The 24904-nt window shown below is 49.3% G+C and overlaps 1 protein-coding gene across 5 annotated transcripts in view; it reads right to left on the bottom strand.

Moving 5' to 3' along the window:
* Positions 1–5408: 5408 nt before the first annotated feature.
* The window catches only part of Rere (arginine-glutamic acid dipeptide repeats), a 315974-nt gene continuing 296478 nt past the window's right edge, over positions 5409–24904 (bottom strand). For 3 of the 5 annotated variants that reach the window (XM_045148711.1, XM_045148709.1, XM_045148712.1), the window contains 11 exons: positions 18119–18281; positions 15773–15865; positions 15139–15338; positions 13507–13668; positions 12994–13107; positions 11244–12598; positions 10912–11134; positions 9532–10252; positions 8775–8921; positions 8211–8415; positions 5409–7924 (listed from right to left, as the gene is read on the bottom strand). In XM_045148711.1, coding sequence (XP_045004646.1) covers positions 7891–7924; positions 8211–8415; positions 8775–8921; positions 9532–10252; positions 10912–11134; positions 11244–12598; positions 12994–13107; positions 13507–13668; positions 15139–15338; positions 15773–15865; positions 18119–18281 — 3417 coding nt within the window. In that variant the 3' untranslated portion in view covers positions 5409–7890. The remainder of the gene's footprint in view (positions 7925–8210; positions 8416–8774; positions 8922–9531; positions 10253–10911; positions 11135–11243; positions 12599–12993; positions 13108–13506; positions 13669–15138; positions 15339–15772; positions 15866–18118; positions 18282–24904) is intronic. The other 2 variants (XM_045148710.1, XM_004657673.2) reach the window with 2 other exon arrangements.

Here is a 24904-nt window from a genome sequence, read left to right on the forward strand (position 1 = left end):
TTCTCCTGACACCATGTACTCATCTTCCCAGAGGAGTTTCTAGATAATGTAGTGTGGAATGGCTGTCCACTGCCCTGGGCTGGGGTTGCCCAGAACTACTCAAATCTGCAAGAGACAACTAGAGAGGATCCCCTGCCACTGTTGGTCCATCAAATCCTGAGCCTTCCTTGAACTTTCCAAGTAAATGTGAACAGACCACTTGTCCGTGTGGCATTAGCTGCTGCCCTCAGTTTCTTTTCCTGAAAATCTGCCCTGTGTCTGCGCTGTGCACGGAGCGACTCTCCAGAAAGCTGCCCGCACTTCAGGCAGCTCCCAGCAGGTGGCAGCAGGGAGCAAGGGCCACATCCAGAGCCCCACGGCTCTATCCTACATCTCAGGATGGCTCGCTCTTAACCTAGCTATGACAGTGCCCACAGCAGTCCTGACCATACCCCACCGCGAAGCACTCACTCCATCTGGGAGGCCAGGAGTTCAGACAAGCACACCAGTATCTGATCCTTGCTGCATAGGGTCACAAACTTATACCTGACTAGGATTTGAAGTTGCAGCTTCATGTTACTTTAGGAGCAAATTAGCTGCTCAGAGAGATTTTTGGGGCTTTATTCCAGCGTCCCTGACTCTTAGAAATGAACAAACATTTTCCAGGACCCATTGTGCACACCCCAGGTCCTGGAAAAACATGAAAATAAAACATAGAGGGCTGGAGAGATGGCTTAGCAATTAAGATGCTAGCCTTTAAAGCCTAAGGACCCAGGTTTGATTCCCCAGAACCCATGTAAGCCAGAGGCACATGGTGACACATGCTTCTAGAGTTTGTTTTCAGTGGCTAGAGGTCCTGGCATGCCCAATCTATTCCTCTAATAAATAAAAGTAAAATATTTTTAAAAATTAGAAGCCCCTGTTCTCCAAGCCTTTGCTCACCTTCCAATACCTGGGTCAGGCCTCCTCTCCAGTGCACAGCACCTCTGCCCAGTCATCTCCGTGCTGCTACTCCATTGTGACTTTCTCCAACCTCTTTTTGCCCAGGACACCTTGACCCTTGGTCTCAAACCACCGCTCACCCATCATTTCAGCGGGGTATGCTCACAAGTCTTGCATCTGGCTGGTGGCTCCAAAAGAACCATTATGACTTTGTAACCACTGCCACCTGGTGGCCAGGTCTGGGAGTGTATTCTGTAATGAGGAGTGGCACAGACGGGAATGGAGAGGAATTAGTCGTCAGATGAGGCATAGAAAAAGAAAGGCCTCAGGAACCCCGAGTCAAACAGGTCTTAGAAGTGCCTCCGTTTTAAAATGAATTCACCCCCGAGGTTCAACAGAGGTCAAGCTGTAGAGCAGATAACCCCAGACCCTAAGAACGGACCAGGGCTGGATCCACAAGGGCAGGCATAGTATGTGGCAATGAATGGGAGGAGAAACACCTGCAGTGGGCACCTAACTCAGGAGACTTGCAGATTCAGCCTGGACCAGGGGAAACTCCTATCTGACCACCCATGCCTACGAACCAACAGCAGTCAGCACTGGGGACCCTCAAGGGCCCATATCTCCACCCTACCCTCGCACCCATCCACCCATCCCTCCACCCACCTGCTCACCCGTGCATTTGTCTACACCATCAAGACCGTACTGTTGCAGCTGTAGTCACCTCTACACACGGACCCACTAACAGGAGAGACCATGTCCTAGGTTGACAGGTCATGGGACGGTTTCTGAAAGCAATTACCACTCCTGGTCAAAAGCTGGCAGAGCAGCCATTCTGGGTGAAAGGACCAAAGCTGGGCCCAGAAATTTAGCTGCCAAGGATTCTGGGCAACAGTGAACCCAGTGAGAAGTTGGGGGAAAGGACTCCAATACTGGGAGCTTCCAGGGCCACAAAAGTGATGGAGGAGGAGCCCAGGGGAGTTGCAGCTGGAGTTCAGCCTGAGCTTGCCCTGGTACCCCATGTGGCCATGTGCTCCATCCAAGATTGACATGCAATTTTCATGGCACAACTCCCACCAGGCCCTGCTCTGGGAACTTTAGGGTCCTAGCATGGCCATATTCTCCAGCCTGAACCAGTCAAACTGCATAGCCTCTGATTCTCCCAAGGCTAGTGGTCCCTAAAGTCTCTCCATGTCCCTACAACAGTCCTATGTAAGGCAGGCACTCCCCTCGTGTGTGGGTCAATTTTCCTGACCCCCTAAGTATCTGAACAACAGGATCCATTACGATTTCAAAGCTCTGGGTTCAGGGACGTGCTTGGAACCTCCCAGGTTGGTCAGCAGCGCCGAGGTGAAGCTTGGCCAGGCCCAGGTTAGTGGTTGCTTCTGAAGGACACTGACCCTCACTAAGCAGCCATCTGCACCCACAACTGTACAGCCCTGTGGTGCAGGCTTTTTGAGGGCCAGGAGGTTTGCAATGCCAGATCGCTTGAGAAGACACTGTTCTCTAGGCCTAGAAGCGACTTCCATTTGCTCAGTGGCCCAAGGGCCCTTTTGCTGGAGCACCTCAGGATGCTCTGTTCCAAGTTAGACTAAGGTGAGCAGAGGCCCTGGCCTCCCACTCTGCCCTCACGCCTGTAATTTGCTTGCCCAGAAAGGTACTATAGCAGAAGTAGAAGGATCTGGTGATGCATCCATGGTAGTGGGGACAGCATGAACACACTTAAGCCATTAATGTATACATTAATCAATCAAATGGTGAGTAAATGTGGACAACTTTAACCATAACAAGGGAAAACTGAAATAGAAATCTTGAAGACTGAAATAAATAGACATTAAAAAACAGAGAAAGAGAGAGAGACAGAGGAATCTTTGGCTGTGAGTTTGAGGCCAGCCTGAGAACACATAGTGACCACATAGGGCTACAGCAAGACCTCGAAAAACAAAAACAAAAAAGGGGGGACACTACAGGGCACCCATGCCCAAGCTGAGAATCCATTTCTGCAGAAAGGGGGAGCAAGGGGCCACAGAGGCAGGCTAGCCTGGGACAATACCCTGCAGTGCCTCACCCACCAAGTTAGCCCTCGGTCTTAAAAATGTGTGGCAAAGGCCTGAGAAATGTTACATCCACCCTTCTGTCGTTGGCATCTACTTGCACACATTTGTGGAGCACAGGGATAATAATTTCATGGACACACACACCCATCCAATAAAAATGATTAGCACCTCCATCTCCTCAGATGTGAACCAAATTTGTAATGGGAACCTCTGCATGCTTCTGGTTATTTAGAACATATTACCAACAAGGAATCAAGAAAAAATTCTATTTATGGGCTGGAGAGATGGCTTAGCGCTTGCCTGTGAAGCCTAAGGACCCCGGTTCAAGGCTCAGTTCCCCAGGACCCACGTTAGCCAGATGCACAAGGGGGCGCACGTGTCTGGAGTTCATTTGCAGTGGCTGGAAGCCCTGGCGCGCCCATTCTCTCTCTCTCTCTCTCTGTCACTGTCAAGTAAGTAAATAAAAATAAAAAAAATTTTAAAAATTTTATTTATTTGTTTGTAAGGACAGAGAGAGAATATGACTGACTGACTGAATGAATGAATATGGGTGCACCAGGGCCTCTAGCTACTGCAAACAAACTCCAGATGCATGCACCACTTTATACATCTCACTTTACATGGATACTGGGGAATTAAACATGGGTCACTAGGCTTTGCAGACAAGTACCTTAACCACCAAACCATCATCTCTCCAGCCATAGGAATCAAATTTTTAAAAAATTATTTGAGAGAGATTGGGGGGGGAGGGGATGGGTGCCCCAGGGTCTCTAGCCACTGCAAGCAACTCCAGACCCATGGACCACATTGTGCATCTGGCTTTACATGGGTACTGGGGAATCAAACCTGGGTCCTTTGGCCTTGGTGGCAAGTGCTTTAACTGCTAAACCATCTCTCCAGCCCAGGAATCAAAATTTTTGAATATGGAAAGTATCATAAACTTTGGTTGCCTTATTATTCTTAGAACACAAGAATTCTGTTTCAGGGTCTGTTATCCAGCTTCCCTCTACCTCCTCTCCACCCGTCTCAGTCTCTAATGAGCTATTCTATAGTCCAACAAATTAGAACAGGTATTTTTCTTTGTTTTACCTGGCTTATTTCACTTAACATAATGTTCTCAAGTTTCCAAAGTATCTCCAAATGACAGGAGATTTTTAAAGTTTTTTATTTGCAAGCAGAGAAAGAAGGGGGGTGGAAGAGGAAGGTGTGCCAGGACCTCTACCTCCAGCTGCTGCAAATGAACTCCAGATGCATGTGACTATAACATCTGGCTTTGCATGGGTATTGTGGAACTGAACCTTGGCAGGCAGGCTTTGCAAGCAATCACCTTTAACTACGGAATCATCTCCCCAGCCTGGACTTTGTTTTCTGTATGTCCACATCCATGTGTGTACCACCCTCGTTTTCCCTTGCACCTATACTTAGCAGTGAGCGTGCTAGTTCACCCAGGTCAAGTTCAGTGTCTTCAAGACCTCCTAGTTTTCCTAGTGGCCACAATATTTACATTTCTGGAAGCACCTAAGAGTTCTTGAGGGCTTTCTGTGCAGCACAAATCTACACTCAGGTCTACCAATGAACCATTTACCTCTACAGTTCATAGAGTGACACCCAGTAAGAGCTGTAGCACCACAGTGAGCAGCTGGGTGACGACTAGCCAGACACCACCTGGATTCTACCCACTCTGTAACCCCAGATACCCAAATACCATAAGCTTCTGCAAGGGACTTGGGACAAGTCTTCCAGGCTAGCTGGCCAGCCCCTCCCTGAGTCTGCATCCTGCTCATCCAAGCGGCAGAACGGAGCCCTTGCCGCCTGAGGACCCAGAACAGGCTTGAGCGCTGCTCAGGTACGCTCCAAGTTTCTCACCTCCCGCAAGCTCTCTGAGCTTTTCCTGCCTGCCCTCAAAACATCTAGAAATCAGAGCTGTACCCCAGATGAAAACCATGCAAACACCCAGGGACTATGTAGAAACATCAGGAAAATACTTCGGTCAGTTCCTGAAACCACAGCAGGACTCCTGCCCCTGGTGGCCGCACCCACACCTTATGGGTACCTAGTGCACCTTCCCTGGGAAAGGCCACCTAGGAACCACAATGTACCTTCAACCTGGAGCCTAGTTCTGAGCAGAGGAAGGACAGGCAGGAGAATAGCCAAGAGCAGGAGGCCACTGCCCTGGTAGGTGGCATCAATCCCTCTCCTTAGAAGGCCAAGAAACCACATCTCCACACACCGTGGGCATGGTGCTGGCCCAGAGAGCAAGCAGACTCCTGAAGACAGCATAGACTCCCCGCTGCTCTGGGAGGTACGTAGGGACCCCAGTGGGGAATGCAGACTCCCTGCCCCTTGCCCACTCACTTAAGGCAGGCAACAGCCAGCAGTACCCTTCCCTGTGCTCCCAGAATGAGACAGTGTGCTACCGACACTCGGTGATGTAGTGTAGCTTGGTTTTATTTATGTCCACAAATATTTCAAAAAAATTACAAAATACTCAAATGGAGAGAACACAGAAGTCACGATTTCTGGTTGCCTACTGTTTACACTGTTATCTCATGGCAAACTACTCATATATACACTTAGCTCCGAGATATATAGAAACATAGCAATCAGAATGTCCGCTCCGCTGCAGTGAGGCGTGAAGCTCAACCTTGACGACACGGAACAAGTACGTACAAAACACAGAAAGCAAAACCAGACTGCAGGTGAGAGGAGGTACGTCCAGAAGGAAACCAGTGGTCAGGCTTCAAAGACACCACGAAGGTCTGGAGCCTCCTGAACAAACGGTAGTTTGGGTGAGGGTTTTCAGGGCGTGGGCTCTGACATGGAAGAATCTCAGTGCTTCACCTTGGGATATGGGAAGAAACCCAAAACACAACAAGGAAACACTTTCAGACAGATTTCAAGTACAGAATTCAAAGGACTTCACTTTTTTCTCTTTGGAAAATGGGTAATGGCAGATTCAGTTTAAAGGGGGAGAAAAGGAGAGGTGGTGGCATGGGGCAGAACATAGCTACCCATCCAGAGGCCAGAGGGAAGAGGCTTTCCTCAGAGTAGAGAAGGGCAATCCACCTGGAGGTCTTTGTCACCACCTCCAGAACAAAATAAATGCTTCTGAGCCAAGGTGGCCAGAAGTTTGACAACCAAGAGTTACTATGAGCTTGCCTCCTGTAAGGAACTAAATAAAGTTAAGGCAGAAATGGAATGAGAACAAACAGAAGTAAACAAACTACAGGCATTTTCAATGACGAACCAATCACACCTGTTCCACACAAGGTTCATAGAGCACGAGAGGCCCTGCTACAGCTCTGAGAACAGAGCCTGGAGCAGAGTGAATGCTAACTAGCTAGGTCAGCTATGGGCAGCTTCTGCTAAGGGGCCTAGGCAGGTCTTAACCACCAGCCCTCAGAGTGGCCTTGACTGACATCTCAGATGTAACCACCACACGTGATAGTGGAAATGACCTTTGAGAGTGTGAGGGCAGGAAAAGGCCCTGTCCTGGCAGCCAGCTCTGCTGAAAAATGGGTCCAGCCTCCTAAAGAAAGGGGATTTTCCTGGGGAACCTGTTTTCAGCTAGGATTCCTATCCTACTTCCAGGAGGAAAAGTGGGACACATTGGTTTTCCAGGCAGATGTGTCACCATGAGTAGGCCTACTCCAGGGCCAAAACGGCAAGCCAGACCCATGACCATGTTGATTCCTAGGGTGTTCCTCACTCAGAGGCAACCTCAGTCTGTGGAAAGATGACTTGGCTTGGTCCTACAAGAGCAAAATGATGGCCTGCACTTGGGCAGATTTCTAACAGATTCCTTTGGCAAGCATATGTCCTGGGTCCTTCATGTGCTCAGTTACCTGTATCAAATCACTTTCTTGAATTTTCTATAGCATTTACGAAATTTTCAGAATATTAAAAAAGGCAATTTGTCCAGAACAATTAAAAGTGTGCATAGAACTCTAAGAAAATCTATCATCAGACACACATAAACATGCGCTTTCTAAGCAGAGACAGGACAACGGTGACAGCAGGGAACAGAAAGCCAACACTGAACTCCTCTGCATAAGGAAGGAGGCTCACTCGAACAAGTCTGCCACTGCGAAGCATGTGCAAGGGACAGAAAAACCAAATCAAAGCAGCAAAATAAAGAGCCTGTAACACTGTCCCTGCCAACCCCTGGATGCTCACCGCTGTGACCAACCTAGTCCCAAGCTCCTGCCGCTTGCAACTAGTAACGCCCATCTAGTCCCTTTAATTAAAGGGATAATTATATATAACTTTTTATTAAAAAATCAACTCTGTATTCTGTCAATAGCTGGTAGGAATTCACAATTAGTGACATGGCTGGAAAAAATAGATCAGAATAGTCGTTTGTGGAAGGAAAAAAAAAAAAGACTTCTAAAATTTATTTACAGATGTAAAAAGCCATGCTGCAGAACTTTCCCAAATTATGAAGATTTCCTACAATGTATTAAAATAAAAGATTCTTTAAAAATTATAGCTCTTCGATTCCAAACTCATATGCCACCTCTCTGCAAACCTCGTGGGTTCTGGAACCCACGTGACTCTGTGTCTGCACGCACAGTGAAGGGTGTGAACAGATTCTAGCACCTACTGAGAAATCAAGGAAAAGAAACTAAAGCCAAACCCCAAGATTGCAGGGAAGTTTTCTGGGTGTTCAGTCCAGCCCAGGACTCACTAAGTTTCTGGGGGACTGTCATGCAGGGAGACAAACCAGTCTCAGGAAATCGTCAACAAACGAACACTATTATGCAGATTCATTTTTAGTTGTGGGTTTTAAATATATAAAGAAATCTTCAGAAGATATTCCTTTTGCTTTTGCAGCTCCTACTGTATGTAAAAAGTCCTGTTTCTGCCCCCCAAGAACTGAGGTTTCCACAGCCAGCATTAACAAATAAATAACTTATAACTGCTTGTCACCTTCTTTCTTCAGTCGACTGGAAAAAGAAGAAGAAAAAAAAACAAGAGAATGGGCATCAAGCTGGGGCTGATGACAGGCAGGCTTTACACTACAGGTTACACACAGGTGGTTTGAGAGGGTCCATTTACTTGTGAGCCCCACCCTCACCCCAGTGGCCTCTCATACGACCAAGCTATGTCTGTAAGCTTCCCCTGCTTAGGGTTTAGTAGAACAAAGGGGTAGCTAGCAGCTGGTGCTAGCCATAATGGAGTTGGTGCTGGGGTGGGAAGCCTAGCCCCTGCCTCCTTCCTCTCCCACCTCACCTGTAATAATCTTCTTGACTTGGTAGGTGGCCACCATGCATGTGGGGGTGTCCGTGCAGCCATTGCTGCTCCATGGCCAGTCTCTGGAGCTCAGCTGACTGGGCATGCATAGCCTGCAGCTGGTGGGCTGCTGACATGGGAGGTGGGATGGCCCCAGGCAGGTCTCGGGGGTAGGGGGTGCCTGCCAAGCACAAAACAGGCTCCGCTACAAAAACAAGTCAGGGGAGTAGCCAGGTACAGGGCAACCAAGACAAGTGACCAGTAAAGAGGTCAAAAGAGAGTCCACCCAGTAGCTGCGCTCCTCTGGATAAGGAGTCGAGCCATCCCTCCCAGTCCCTACAGAGAGCACTGTGTCAAAGGTGGGACAACAGTGGCTTGGCTGAGCCCCCAGGACAAAGGTCCACACTAGTGCCTCCTGCCAAGGCTACTTTGATGTGCAGATGGGACCTCCTCCATCAAGTCCTCCTAGAGCTGGAAATCCACACCTATTCTGTTAGGAGATGAATGAAGGTGAACCAGACTTTAGCCCAACTTGCACCCATTCTTCCTCTGGTAAATTCTTACCAAAAACTGGATGGCGCAGCATCTCATGTTCATGTGGAGGCTGTCCAAGCAGAGGGTTGGGGAGGGTACCAGGAGGATAAGGGAAGCGTGCCAGGTGAGGGCCAGCCGTCAGGGGGTCAACCAGGGGGTGAACTGGGCCTGCTGAACCTAAAAGACAGAACACAAATCCAGATGCAGGTGGTGAGGCTCTGGCTCTGGTTTCTTGCTGCATGACCAGTGACTGGCCTCTCACCCAAACTGGCTCCTGGCCACCAGAGCAGGAAATACCATTTGGCTGCAAGTAATCCTGACCTCACCTTGATAAGTGTGCCAGAAAGGTGGGATGTTGAAGAGTCTACCATGAAGTGCATGTTTCTTCCCATCATTCCCAAAGCCCAAGCCCCAAGCCTGACCACAGAACCAGCCTCGCTCAGTGCTGCCTGAGGACCTAGAATTCACTATAGTCTCAGGGTGACCTCAAACTCAGAGCGAACTCCTACCTCTGCCTCCTGGGCACTAGGATAAAAGCCATGTTCCACCACACCCAGTGAGGACTATTATTTTAAGTTCTCTACTACAGAATAACCTAAATTCCTTGGGCAGCTCGGTGCCTGCATCCAAACCTTTCTTGTCATCTCTCAGCTTGAGCACGGGGCCAGAAACCCAGGCTTTCCCCAGAGGCTACCATAACAGGACTGAATGCTGTAGCTTCCCTACAACCCACAATTGAGAAGGAGGATGCCTCCGCCCCACCCTTCCCTGTGCATGCAACACCCACCTTGGTGAAGGGGGTCCTGCTGGTGGAGGTGGAGGTGGGAGTGGATGTGTGAGTGCTGGTGATGGTGTGGAGTCACGTTGAACATTTGCAGTCGTGCCAGGGGGTCACTTGTCAGTGATGCCATGCGCTCTGCATGGATGCGCTCAGCTGCCAATCTGTCTGGGTAGCTCATCTCAGGCCGCAGCTGGGGACCTGCTAAGGCCAGTCTCTCCCGCTCCAAGGGGTTCAGGCCCGGATGGAAAGAGGCAAATGGGTGTGGGCCAGCTGTAGGGGGGATGGAGAGAGCACTATGCCGGGCAAAATGCTCCATGGGGTTGGTGGCTGGGTGCAGGGGGTCCAGCTCCGGGGGCTTCACTTCAAAGCCTGGCTTCATCCTCTCCCGCAACTCACGCTCCCGAATTTCCCGTTCCCGAATCTCCCGCTCACGGAGCTCCCGCTCACGGATGGTAGGATCGACATTGTAGAGGCCAGGCATGTGGTAGGCCAGCAGGGGGTCAGTAGGGTTGAGGGGCATGTAGAAGGGGTGATTGCGGTTGGTGGGTGACATGACATGGGGCCGAGCATATTCACTCAGTGTCCGGAGGGCAGGTGTGTCAGGCCCAATGTATGGGGGCACAGCAGCAATGGTTGTCGGTGGTGGCTCAAAGGAGGGCCGCATATGGCCAGGACCGCTGAGCTGGGGATCACTAAGACGGCCTTCATGAGCTGAGCTAGACGCCTTCTGTTGAAGAAAAGAGCGTGTGAGGGACAGGTGCCAAGACTGCCTGTGGGTCTGAACCTGGTTTTCACCACACAGGTAGGCCCTGTCTGGCTCCAGTCCTACCATGTCAGACCAACCTGGTCCCTCTAGTCCAAAGATGTATGATACCCCTAGCCATCCATGGGCCAGGCACTCGGGTATGGTTCAGATTCTGCTATGACCTTCTCTTTGGTCTCGCCCTGGCGCCTGAGAGTAATGCCTATGATGGGCAGGGGTGATGAACTTTCCAAGAGAGCCAGGAAACCCACACTAGGAGGTCCTGTATGTCATTTTGGATTTGGCTTCCCTTTACCCTGCCTAGGCATGACTAGTGCCTCACTAGGCATGTAGCCGGTGACCTAGCCCCTAAGCAAAGCACAGGTCCCTGAGTCAGCTCACCCCTGGTTCTCCTCCCAAGTTGCCCCCTCCTGGTATTCTGACTCCTCATGACTAAGGAGAAGGTACAAATCAACAGCCTACAGCAAGTGCTGTGAGGCCTGGCCCTGCAAGGCAATGGTTTACAACCCACAGAAAAGCATGGCAATGCCTGCCAACAGCATCTACCTGCCTAAGAATGTGCTAGGCAGCCCGGCTGGATATGGTGCCCTCCCTGCCCATCCAAGCCCCCTCCAGGGACTCACAGCTGCGCGCTCTGCCTCCCGTTCCCGCTCACGCTCGCGCTCTCGCTCCTTCTCCTTTTCTTTCTCCCGCTCCCGTTCCTCACGGGCTTTTTGTTCGGCCTCCCTTTTAGCCTTCTCAATGGCCTCCTCCCTCTTCTTGGCTAGTTTGGATCCAGCAAGAGGCATGAAGTACAGGTCTGTTCGTGCACAAGAGTTGTAACCCCGGTCCAGGTGTTTGTAGAACCTAGAAAGGCAGAGGCTCTGGCTGGGGGCTCCTGACAAAGCCTCCCCTGACCTGACTCTGCCAAATGTACCCTCCCCCAAGCTGGGCCCACAGTCCTATGAACTGGTACCTGGCAGACTGGCTGGCATGGCTGGGGGTGTCCACCACGGTGGGCTCAGGGGATGGGCTCCTGGGGGGCGGAGGAGGGCTTTCAGGCTCTTCAGCATCATCCAGAGCCTCCTCCTTGATTTGCACAGTGGGGAGAGGGCAGGACGCTGGCCCTGGGACACTGCCTCCCGAAGAAACCGTGGCCGAGCAGGGTGGCTGAGTTGAGGTGCTGGGTCCCGCAGGTGGGGTAGAGGTGGAAGGGCAAGAGGGTGGAGTGATGGGAGGAGGTCCTCCAGGCACAAAGGGGTGCTGGGGAAATGAGGGCTGAGGGGATACTTGGTGGAGGTTGGCAGGGGGGTGAGAGGCAGCGGGAGGAGGCAGACTCTGGCTTTGGGTCAGCCCCGGGGGCTGGGCAGGAGAGGAGGGTAAGGGCTGGCTCTGGGGCATGAGCTGCAGGGGTGGTGGGTGGGCCGATGGAGGGTGGTGTGTAGACAGGGAGCTGAGGGGCTTCAGGGCTGGAGGGGGTGGCAGGTTGGCATTCATGGAGAAGGGTGAGGGCCCGGAAAGGTGAGGAGGGTGCTTGTGAGTCTGTGGTGCTGGAAGCTGTGGGATGGGTGTGGTGGGAGGGGGTTTGATGTGAGGCATGGCCAAGGGTGCAGGAGGCAGGGGCTGTTCCCTTGGGGGCTGTTGGGGCTGCAGTGCTGACTGAGAGGCTGGGAGCTGCAAGGTGGTATGAGGGTGAGCTGCTGCCGGGGAGCTTCCCAGAGGGGCCTGGCCTGGAGAAGCCTGAGGAGGAAGGCCAAAGGGTTGAGGGAGTCCCGGGTGCTGTAGCAGGGGCCCAGTCTGCAGGCTGTGAGGGCCCGCTGGGCCCTGACCGTGCAGGGGGGGCTGGGCATGTGGTGGGGCTGAGGTCTGGCCAGCAGGCGCAGTCAGAGGCTGCAGTGGGGGATGAGGTGAGGGCAGCCGAGGTGGGTGCAGGGTGGGCGCCTGCTGGATATGTGTGTGGGCTACAGGTGCCACTGTAGCCTGTGGCTGGTTAGGGGGTTGTGAGGTTGCAGGAGACCCCTGTGGAGGGACAGCAGTGGCAGTAGGCGTGGGTCCTGAGGGGGGAAGCTGGGGTGTTCCTGGAGGGGCTGTGGAGGAGGCTGTGGCAGTCCCACTGGGAGCCTGCAAGGCTGAGGGCTGAGCCTGCAGCATCTGCTGCTGGGCAGATGAGTCCGAGTCGCTCTCATTGTCCTGAGGGCTGGGGATACTGGGAGACGTGCTGCGATTGTCCTGGTCGATGTCTTTGGGGTCACTGCTGCCCTCATCATTGACACTGCGACTGTCAGAACTCTCCCCCTCACCTTCAGATGGCGAGTTAGGACGGCTGATCTCCTAGAGCCAGAGAAGCAAGAGATGGAAGCTCTAGGACAGCAGCACTCTGCCCCACACTGCTAGTGCTGGGCATACAGCCATGGTCCGTGCAGCAGGAGCAAGCTCATCTCCTGCCCCAAAACATTTAAGCTACTGGGTGTGGCAGCCTTTAATCCCAGCACTAGGGAGGTAGAGGGACCATTGTGAGTTTGAGGGCGGCCTGGAACTAGAGTGAGTTCCAGGTCAGCCTAGGCTACAGTAAGGGTTAGGGGGCCAAAAAAAAAAAAAAAAAAAAATCCAAGCTTCCCTAGAAGCCAGGTCACCATCACCCCCAGGAGAGCCTGGGCTGGATGTTTTCAAGGAGCAGGAGCAGCCAGCCTGAGTCAACAAGGCTTGTATTTGGATGCCAGCCTCACCTGGGTCTTTGTCTTTTTGGAGCTCGCCCTGTCCGTCTCCTCGGTGTCAGAGGCCACCTTCTCGCGCTGGCGCTTAGTGCTCTTCAGAGGGGACGAGGCCTCCTCCTTTACCTTCTGCAATGGAAGACCCACCCCAAGGAGTAATCAGATCAAGGCAAGGAAGCCTAGCTAGGAAATGATGGCTCTGTGGACCCTGCTCCCTCATTCTGAGTTCCACTTCCAAAAGCAAGAAAGCTCAGGACGGACCAGTTACAGGAGGCTGGGGGAAAAGCAGCAGCCCCCAGGAGTCTTTCTAGCCACCCCCCACCCCATGTCCCCGAAGCCCTGGCACAGTAAAGGCAGATGTAACCCTCTCTCTAGGCCCGAGGATTCCATTTGAAGACACTAGCAGAGCACACTGTTGAGTAGCCCAGAGGCGCTTCAAGACCCATGTCTACGGGTGGCAAGCAGCAGCTTAGGTAGCCAAGGGGAAGGAAAGAGGAAGTAGAGCTCCATTCTCCCTCCCTTGCTGACCTTGGCTGACTTCTTCACTGTCTCCGCTTTACTGTCATTACTGGAGGTGCTGGCAGCACTGGGAGAGTTCCGGCCACTAGAGCGGATGTCTTCATTAATGGGTGAGGCACGACCATCAGGACTGGCAGGCTGTTTCTTTCGACCACTGCGTAGTGTAGACATCTGTCCCTCCAAAACCAAAGCTTGTTAAGGATGGATCCCCAGGAACCCTCCTGAACCCAGATACAAGCAGTAGGTGGGATCAACACTGTTCACCTGTTAAAAAGAGCATGTCTGGGGCTGGGGAGGAGGCTATGCAGTTAAATGTGTTTGCTTACAAAAGCATGTGGGTCCTGGTTTGACATTTTCAGTTCTCATGTAAAGCCAGATGCACAAAGTGATGCATGCATCTGAAGTTCATGTGTAGTGGCAAGAAGCCCTGGCTTCTCTCTCATAGAAATAAAATTTAAAAAAGAACAATTTTCAAACCCATAAACAGTACTGAGGAACTGTCCTGGAAATAAAAAGGGCTTTCTGTTTTGTCTTTTTGAGGTAGGGTCTCACTCTAGCTCAGGCTGACCTGGAATTCACTATGGAGTCTCAGGGTGGCCTTGAACTCATGGCGATTCACCTACCTCTGCTTCCCGAGTGCTGGGATTAAAGGCGAGTGCCACCACGCCTGGCCCGAAATGGGCTTTCTGCATGGCAGGCAGCAAGCTAGCTGGGTTGTCTACTATAACACACAAGGTCATCTCCCTTTCTGTTTATCCCAGTATCTGTCACTTTCCCAACCAGACTGTAACATACATGCATTAATCCGATAGCACAGGAAAGTCTCCCAAAGAGACAAGCTGTTAAATACTGCTCTTAAGTTATCACAACAGCCCAGCCCTCAGCATCTTCTGGAACTCAGCTGAGGTCAGGATGCTGGGGGAGGTGGGCCACCTACTGGCACCTACAAGAAGGCCCCAGAGGTAGATTAGCACTGGAAAGAAGAACCCTCAGCATCCTCAACCATGATCTTCTCATGGACCCAGACGTACTAACCAAGTCAAAGCTTTTTTCTTAACTTCCCCCTGTAGGGTCTCACACTGGCTTAGGCTATCCTGAAATTCACTATGTAGTTTCAAGCTAGCCTCGAACTCAGAGCCATCCTCCTATCTCTAGCCCCTCTGCCTCTGCTAGGACTGGCTTTTACTTAACTTTTTAAAGACAAAGTCTCTTTGTACCCTAGACTGACCTTAAACTCATGGTTTTCTTCCTGCCTCAGCCTCCCAAGAGCTGGGATTACATGCACCACCACAATGCCTTGTTAAACAAAGCTTCTTCATGAAAGGGCTATGCAATGAGCAGAAAGCTTTTAAAGTTGGATAAACTGTTTGAAAAAATAACAAAAGGTATACCATACTGTACAAGACTGGCCCATAGAAAGCTTTGAGGAACATGGAGAGTTGACACTTGGCCACAAACCAAGACCAATGAGCGCCCATAAAACTGAGCTTAGGATAAGCACCCTATGGGCTCCCCAAGAATAGAACAGAGTGCCAGTCCTAACCCCACAGGCAAGGCCTTTGGGTTTGTTTCTCCACAAAAGCCAATCCTGACTTCCTTCTGTGGTGGTCACAAGCCCAGCAAACTCCAGGCCCGACTCACCGAGCCCCGACTCCGCCGTGTCCTCATGCTATGCTTCCCATTGAGCCCATCGTCCTCCTCCTTGACAGGCTTGAACATGAACGGTGGGGGGTCCACAGGTTTCTCGATGGGTGGCAGCTCACCGTACTTCTTGAAGTGGATGCGGCAGTCGGTACAGAGCAGGATATTCTCCCGACCCCCGTGATGCCAGTCTTTGGAGGCTGCATAAGGTGAGGGCAGCAGTTTTGGAAACCAGCTCTGCCCTCAGCGAAGTCTGGGCAGACTGTATGGGCTACACCTGATCCTGCTGCATCAGAGCCACAGAGCACAGGGCTTGGACACACCTTGCCCCTCAGACCACCCAGGGCTGGTGAGGAGCATCCACTACTCCCTCTAACACCCAAGAGATGGCAGCAAGTTCCCAGGAAGTACAGACCCCTCCCCAACCTTGCACTGTCCCTCCTACCCAGAAAGTACAGTTCTCCATAATGACTGCCAGACAAGGGAGTCAATCAGTATCCCCAGCAGGTTTCCAGTTTGATGCATGAAATGTTCCAAACCCACCAGTGCCAGAGCCTGCCCTGGTCCAAGGAGAAAGGACATGGCACCACCACCACCCCCACCGCCCGCCCTGGGGCACAGGAAGAGCACTTACTGGTGGTGAAGCAGTGGCGGCAAGCGTAGCCCTTCAGCTCCTGCTCACTGTCCTCACTGTCAAAGTCATCCTCGCTGGCTGAACTCAGGTCCACTGTGCAAGATGGGCACACGTGAGAACAGGAGAGAGAGCATTATGCTCAGCCATGATGACAGCCACTAGAGAATAGCTCCAGTGGCAGAAGCAAGCAGCCTCACAAAGGTTTTGAATTCCTCAGGGTCAGTCATCAGAGCAAAGAGCTTGTGTGTGAAGGGCGGTACTTAAGGGCCTGCCTTGCCAGATTTTTGGGGCCTGATGTCACACCTGAATCCTGGGGTGGCCAGCACAGGAGCTTATACTAGTGAATCTGAACTGGGAACAGTGCACCCTCGATACCTTCCCTAGTGCATCTGGAGACCTGAGAACCACTGTCCCACTGAATCCCATTGGTCCTACTTGATGACTTCCAGCTCTCATGTGCATAACACAGGTGCCCCTCAGGCCAACGTCCTGGGCCAGTTCAAGGGGAAAAGAAGGAAGGGCCTCACGGTGATAACAGGGTGCATCACACTAGGCCTGGGAAGAGGATCTGTTAGGTAGGAGGATTTTAGTACCACAACCCACATGTGTGCCTTATAAGCTCTCATAATGAAATCTTAGGCCAAAGGGACATTTTTGTAAAAAGTTAAACAATGCTGAGCTTGTCAAAAATACTTAAATGGAGGGCCGGGTCTGGCATGCATGTTTTTAATCCCAGCATTTGGGAGGCAGAGGCAAGAGGACCACTGTGAGTTGGAGGCCAGCCTGGGCTAGAGCAAGATCCTATTAAAAAAAAAAAAAAAAAAAAAAAAAAAAAAAAAAAACTTAAATGGGGCTGGAGAAAAGGCTCAGTGGTTAAAGGTGCTTTGCTTGTAAAGCCTGGGTTTGATTCCCCAAAACCCACTTAAAGTCAGACACACCAAGTGGCCCATGTGTCTGAATTTGCTATGGTTGAAAGCCCTGACATACCTATATTCATCCTCTCTACCTGTGTCTACTTCTCTCGTTTTTTAAAAAAAATTTTGTTATTTTTATTTATTTATTTTAGAGCAGCAGAGAGAGAGAAAGAGGCAGAGAGAGAGAGGGAGAGAGAGAGGGAGAGAGGGAGGGAGAGAGGGAGGGAGGAAGGGAGAGAATGAGCACACCAGGGCCTCTAGCCACTGCAAATGAACTCCAGATGCGTTCACCCCCTTGTGCATCTGGCTAATGTGGATCCTGGGGAAATTGAGCCTCGAACTGGGGTCCTTAGGCTTCACAAGCAAGCACTTAACTGCTAAGCCACCTCTCCAGCCCTGCTTCTCTCCTAACAAACAAGCAAGCAGGGACTGGGGAAATAAACTCAGCGGGTAAAGTGCTTGCCACACAAACCTGGGGAACTGAGTTCAATTTCCAGTACCCATGAAAAAATAAAATGCAAGCTGGGCGTGGTGGCACATGCCTTTAATCCCAGCACTCAGGAGGCAGAGGTAGGAGGATCGCCATGAGTTTGAGGCCACCCTGAGACTACATAGTAGATTCCAGGTCAGCCTGAGCTAGAGTAAGACCCGACTTACAAAAAAATTTAATTAATTTAAAAATTAATTAAATAAATAAAATGCCAGCCGGGTGTGGTGGCACACACCTTTAATCCCAGCACTCGGGAGGCAGAGGTAAGTGTGGTGAGTTCGAGGCCACCCTGAGACTACATAATTGCAGGTCAGCCTGGACCAGAGTGAGAGCCTACCTTGAAAACCAAAATAAACAAATAAATAAAATAAAAAAGTGATAATAATAAAAATAAAATAAAATGCCAAGCATAGTACTTGTACTCTACTCTCAGTGTCAAGGAGGATCTCTGGGGTTCACTGGTCTAACTGAGGAGCTCCAGTGAGAGCCCCTGTCTCAAGAAAGGTAGATGGCATTCCTGAGACTGACACCCAAGGTTGTCCTCTGACCTCCTCACCCTTCACCCCCCCCCACACACACACAGAAGCTGAGTGGTGGTTCAGCAGCTAAAAGATACTTTCTTGCAAAGCCTGACGGCCTTGGTTAGATTCCCCAGCACCAACATAAAGCCAGACGCACAACAAAGTGGCATATTCATCTGCAGTTCACTTGCAGTGGCAAGAGGCCCTGATGCGCCCATTCATTCTCATTTATATTCTCTCTCTCATAAGTAAAATAAACATATGGATCACTTTGTACATTTTTATACTGATGGTAGGGAAATCTCTCACAGATGGTTAGCACTACATGTAGATCAGGCTTCATACATAAACATGCATATACATGGGGCTGCATGTTAACAGTCTTCTTCCACCCTTTGCAGGACCAACACCCCTCACTTACAGAATTCACTAGAAGGGGGTCTGGAGGGTGTGTTGACAGGGGTAGATGCGGTGCGGGTCTTTATCCTCCGGAACACAGCCTGTCTGCGGTGCCTGCGGTGGGCACGGGAGCTGGCTGCCTCTGGGGTTTTCTTCCAGTAGTAATAGAAGGTAATAAGTTCACCCTGCAAGAAAGAAGGGCTGCTGTGAGTATGTGTATATATAACACCCCATCACTGAAAGGGAGGTGGTGACAATTTTCTCAAGGGGCACAGCTGCTGAGCAGATCCAGGGCCATGTCTCCCTCAGCTCAGAGAACACCAACTCCAGACATCATAGCACATCATGAACAAGAAACAGAAAGTTCCAGCCTTTTATGAGTATGTGAGGACGGGTGTGCAAGTGAGTGGAATATATGCACACAGAAGATGTTTCCTGCACAGTCTTCTAGTGAATCACACAAGAATGTGTAGAAATGCTTGGCTGGTGAGACGACCTCAGTATTAACCACTAAGTACACTAAGTAGCCAACCAGAGAACAGAGGGAGGGTCGTGGGACTGTCAGAGCTCCCAGCCAAAGGCAAACCGCCCTTCTTCCCTTGACCCTCTGCTCAGCACATACCTGAGTCAGCTGGCAGGAAGTCATGAAGGCCAGAGCTGAGGCATAGCAGAGCAAGACAGAGAGATGGACACCTGTCACACAGTGAGCCATTAAGGCAAAGAAGAGCCATCCTGCCTAGAGCCCAGCAGAAAGGAAGCTCAAGAACATTAGCTAAGGGCACGCGAAAGCCCTGCTCCCTCAGTCAAAGGACACTTCATCTAGACTTGGATGACTAAAGATCAACATATTTTGAGTAACTGAAAATAACAATAACATGCTAGACAGATGGCTCAGTAGTTAAAGGTGCATGCTTGCAAGCCTAACAGCCCAGGTTCCATTCCCTAGTACCCACGTAAAGCCAGAAGCAAAAATGGCACATGAACTTGGAATTAATTCTGGCAAGCCCATTACTTCTCTCTCTCCCCTCACAAATAAATCATATATGCTTCATTTTAAAAATTAATTTATTTGGGTTGCAGAGATGACTTACTAAATTTTTGGGCTGAGGTCAGGTGTGGTAGAACATGTCTTTAATCCCAGCACTTGGGAAGCAGAGGTAGGTGGGTCATTCAAGGCCACCCTGAGACTACATAGCAAATTCCAGGTCAGCCTGGGCTAGAGTGAGATCCTACTTTGGGAAAAAAATAAAAAATAAAAATGGGGCTGAGGAGATGACCCAGTGGTTAAAGGCACTTGCTTACAAAGCCTACCAACCTGAGATCTGACCCTCCCCCATATCTAAGTAAACTGATGCACAGCAGCGAATGCATCTGTAATCTCAACACTGGGATCTGAAGCTTACTGGGGTTTGTTTGCAGTGGGAAGAGATCCTGTCTTAAGGAAGGTGGAAGACAGCACAGACACCTTGAGGTTGTCCTGTGACCTCCACACAACTGCCATGGAGTATGTGTGCCCATATACGTACCTATGTACACATGTATGTAAACACACACAGTAATAAATTTTAAAAACAAAGAAGGCCAGCCATGGTAGTGCACATCTTTAATACTAGCATTCAGGAGGCAGAGGTGGGAGGATCGCTGTGAGTTTGAAGCCACCCTGAGACTACACAGTGAATTCCAGGTCAGCCTGGGCTAGACTGAAACCCAACCTCGAAAAACAAAAAAGAAAAAGAAAATAAAAGCTGGCAAGCTTAGGGGGGGAAAAGTATATAAAACAATGGGTTATGATACTTTCATAAAACACTGACAGAACCACAACAGTGAGATTGTCTCCATTACAATATTCTCTCGGTAAGTAAGTGTTGGTGTCTTGGCAGAGCCCCAATACTGAAATTACCCTGCACGTGAACCCAGACCAGAGCACTCCTATGCCTCCCCCTCCCCAGTACCTAGTCCCATAAACAAGCATTAAGGAAAAGTAGGAGGCAAACGCTCTATCCTCCAAAAGGCGCGGTTGAGAGGACTAAGTGACAAAACAAGCAAGGAAGACAGCTGGCAGCATCCAGTCAGAGCGGTATCCCTGTGGCAGTGGCAGATTTTAGGCTAGGAAACAGATTCTGCAAGACTAGTTAGTGATGCATGTGTGCTGAATATTTCTTACCTAGAGCTAGATTTCCTCCCCCACCCCCAACTCCTTTTTTTGAGAGTGCTGAGGTTAAGAGATGGGTTTTATGTTTATTTTTATTTATTTATTTGAGAGACAGGCAGGCAGAGAGATAGAGAATGGAGCGCCAGGGCTTCCAGCCACTGCAAACGAATTCCAAATGCATGCCCCATCTTGTCCATCTGGCTTACTTGGGTCCTGGGGGAATCGAGCCTTGAACTGGGGTCCTTAAGCTTCATAGGCAAGCACTTAACTGCTAAACCATCTCTCCAGCCCCAAGGCTATGTATTTTTCTATGAAGCACTAAACAGCTGTGACCAGATCCATAAAGTAGGAACTCACTGGTCCTTTATCTAGGGAGTTACGGGTATGTTTCAACCTTTCCAATCACTTACAAATGCTAGCACTGCCAATACTAACTTAATAAACACTAGGGACTGCCAATGCTCTGGGGTAGAAGGCCAGAGCTAGCCACCAAGAAGCAGCACACTCACGACTACACATGTGCACAGATGCCCAAGCCCTCACTTCCATTAAGACAGTAACTGGATAATACAAGAAAAGGCAGAAAATTCCTTTCAGATTTCTGTGTTGTTTCTCTATCGTATACTATGTACATCTGGCAGCTGGCCCAGTAGTGACTGGAGAACCCTGAGCCCCAAAGACCATGACCTATAAACCTTTTGTTCTACCACTGACCACCTACCTTCCCACCTTGAAAATACATTTACCTATATCATATACTAGATGCTAACAGGGACAATACTCAAACCTGCTAGGAGATTACAAGGTCTCTGCTTACTGAAAACTGACCTGGCTTTGGTTTTCCTATGAGGAAAAAAAAAAAAAAAAGGAACTGAAGTCAAGACAGGTCACAGGCACCTTTAAAACACTATCAGGGTGACATGTTTAAGCCCAAAACTGGTCCAATAAATCACAGCTTATCCCAACCAAAGCTGGAAAGAATGAGGAATGTAGCAGTTAGCTTCTCACTGCTAGGACAAAATATGTAATAAAAATTAGCTTACAGAGGAAATGACTTTTTTTATTTTTTGGTTTTTCAAGGTAGGTCTCACTCTGCCCCTCTAGCCCAGACTGACCTGGAATTCACTATGTAGTCTCAGGGTGGCCTCTAACTCACGGCGATCCTCCCACTTCTGCCTCCCAAGTGCTGGGATTAGGTGTGCGTCATGCACTACTTCTGCTTCTGAGTTTGGAGGGAAGTTTGTTCATGTTGGGGAAGCACAGCAGGCGCAGGAGCAGGAAGGGGGCTCACATCCCCACACAGTGCACCGCAAGGAGGAAGTATGCTAACAAGTACTGGCAAACTGGGCTAGACTATAAAATCCAACCCCACCTCCTTCTAGCAGGTTCCACCTCTGAAAGACTCCACCAGCTAGGGATTGAGGCTTAATCACAAACACACGAGGGGGACATTTTAAGTTCAGATGGCTATAAGGAGAAAACCCAAAATAAGTCCTTTCACTTTTTCCTTTAGCCTGATATCAATTTTAGGGGACAACAAAATTACAGAAGCAAGCCAGGTGTGGTGGTGCATGCCTTTAAACTCAGCACTCAGGAGGCAGAGGCAGGAGGACTGCTATGAATTTGAGGCAACTCTGAGACTTCATAGTGAATTCCAGGTTATCCTGGGCTAGTGCGAGACCCTACCTCCAAAAACAAAAACAAACAAAACAAAACAAAAAAAAAAAAAAACAAGAAAAAGCAAAATTACAGATTATAGAAGCCTGAGATGTGAGAAGAAATGCCTATGTGGGAGGGACAAGAACCAAACAAGAAGGAAAAAGGGAGGTGGGAAGGCAGAAGCTGGGCCTTTGCCAAGCCTGTGTTCTTTCTAAAGCAGCTGAGATACACCATCCAGGTATTTTTAAAAATTATTTATTTTAGGGGCTGGAGAGATGGCTTAGCGGTTAAGGCACATGCTTGCAAAGCCTAAGGACCCTGGTTCAATTCTCCAGGACCCACGTAAGCCAGATGGAGTTCGTTTGCAGTGGCTAGAGGCCCTGGCATGCCCATTCTCCCCGCCCCCCACACACACACCTTCTCTGTCTCAAATAAATAAATAAAAATAAAATATTTTAAAAATTATTTTATTTAAGAGAGAAAAGAGAGGGAAAGAATGAGTACAGCAGGGCCTCCAGCCACTGCAAACGAACCACCTTGGGCATCTGGCTTACATGGGTCCTGGGGAATTGAACCTGGGTTCTTTGGCTTTGCAGGCAAATGCCTTAACTGCTAAGCCATCTCTCCAGACCCATCTAGGTATTTCTAAACAGCGTTGCCTTAGTTACAAATGACCAGCTTGACTTCTCAAACAACAGGAATGTTTTGAAAGAATCTCAAATGGTTTTAAAGACAGCACAACTTGCAGATTAAAATAGAAGCCAACGTTCAGTGAGACTAAGAAACTGGCCCACTGCCAGACACCAAAAAGAAAAAAGGCTCTGGGAATCAAGCCAGCCTGTTCTTTCCACCACTAATCCTACACGGGGCTCTTGGGACAGCAGGTAAGAAAATCAAGATTCCCCTTTTCCCCCAAAATAACTTGACAGTGAAGTCAACATCCACTTTTAGTCAACAAGTAAAAACTTTTTTTTTTTTTTGAGGTAGTCTCACTACATCCCAGACTGACCTGGAATTCACTATGTAGTCTCAGGCTGGCCTGGAACTTACAGTGGTCCTCCTACCTCTCCATCCCGAGGATGCTGAAATTACAGGCTTTTTTTTAAAAAAAATTTTTTTTGGTTTATTTTTATTTATTTGAGAGTGACAGACAGAGAAAAGGCGCGCCAGGGCATCCAGCCACTGCAGACGATTTCCAGATGTGTGCGTCCCGTTGTGCATCTGGCTAACGTGGGTCCTGGGGAATCAAGCCTCAAACCGGGATCCTTAGGCTTCACAGGCAAGTGCTTTAACCACTAAGCCATCTCTCCAGCCCAATTACAGGCTTTAAAAAAATACATTTTATTATTAGAGAGAGAATGGGCACACCAGTTCCTCCAGCCACTGCAAATGAACTCCAGATGCTTGCACCACCTTGTACATCTGGTTTACATGGGTCCCGGGGAATTGAGCCTGGGTTCTAGGCTTCATAGACAAGCACATTAACCACAAACCTATCTCCCCAGTCCCCTAACAACATTTTTTGAAAAATATTTTTATTTATTTATTTGAAAGGAGAGAGCATGGGCATGCACATGTGGCGCATGCACACACCAGAGACTCTTGCCACTGCAAACCAACTCCAGATGCATGTGCTACTTTGCATCTGGTCATTTCTCCAGTCCAACAAATAACTTTTAAACAAGAACAATCAGTTCAGAACAAGTTTTACCCCCCCCAATACCAAAGATCAAAATGACCAAGACCCTCTCTTTCTCCACAGGTCTGAAATCACTGATTGAGAAAATGAAGAAATATAGATTTCCAATTCAGGAATGAAGAGAAATGTAGAACTTGTAATATACTGCTAGTGGTAACAAAATAATCAAGCCACTTTGAAAAGTTTCTACTAAGTCAAATACATAATGTGTGACCCAGCAATTCCATACCTTGCTTGTTTACCCAAGAGAAATGAAAACAGGGACTGGGAGAGATGACTGAGTGCTTGCCTTGCAATCTTATATGCAAGAGCCACATAAAAATGTCAGACAGGTGGCCCATACTTACAATCCAAGTGCTGGGGATGCAGACAGGCAAATCCCTGGGATTTGCTGGCCAGCTTGCCCCTACTTGGCAAGCTCTGGGCCAATGAGAGTCACTATCTTACAAAAAAGATGAACAGCATTCCAGAGGAATGTCACCCAAGGTTGTCCTCTGGCCTCCACATGCACGTGAATATTTATTTATGTGTACCCACCTACCCAAATAAGTAAGTTTTTAAGTAAATAAATAAATACAGGCATGTGGGGCATGTGGCTCAGTTGATAGGGTACTTACCTAAGCATAAAACCCTGGGTTCCAACCCTGAAACAATCTGGGTGTGGTGGCTCACATCTATCCATAACAATACCTGAGAGGTAGAGTTAGGAAGATCAGGAATTCAAGGCCAGACTCTGCTACATATCAAGTTTAAGACCAGCCTAGGTGACAACATGAGACCAAGAAAAAAAGAAACTGGGTGTAATGGCACACACCTTTAATCCCAGTACTCAGGAGGTGGTAGGAGGATCACTGTAAATTCTAGGCCAGCCTGTGACTACAAACTGAGTTCCAGGTCAGCCTGGACTAAAGTGAGAGTCAGTCAGTCAGTCAGTCTGTCTGTCTGTCTGTCTGTCTGTCTCTCTCTCTCTCTCTCTCTCTCTCACACACACACACACACACACACACACACACACGGGAGAGAGAGAGAGAGAGAGAGAAAGAGAGGGAGAGAATTAGAAGCATACACACAGGGAGGGGGGCATATAAAGACTTTTACACAGCATTCATATGAACTTTATTCTTTTGTTTGTTTGGTTGGTTGGTTTTTCGAGGTAGAGTCTCTAGCCCAAGAATTCACTCTGTAGTCTCAGGCTGACCTTGAACTCACAGCAATCCTCCTACCTTTGCCTCTGGAATGCTGGGGTTAAAGGTATGTGTGCCACCATGCCTGGCCTCTTTTAAAAAATATTTTATTTA

Source organism: Jaculus jaculus, chromosome 5 (assembly GCF_020740685.1).
Source record: "Jaculus jaculus isolate mJacJac1 chromosome 5, mJacJac1.mat.Y.cur, whole genome shotgun sequence".
NCBI lineage: Eukaryota > Metazoa > Chordata > Mammalia > Rodentia > Dipodidae > Jaculus > Jaculus jaculus.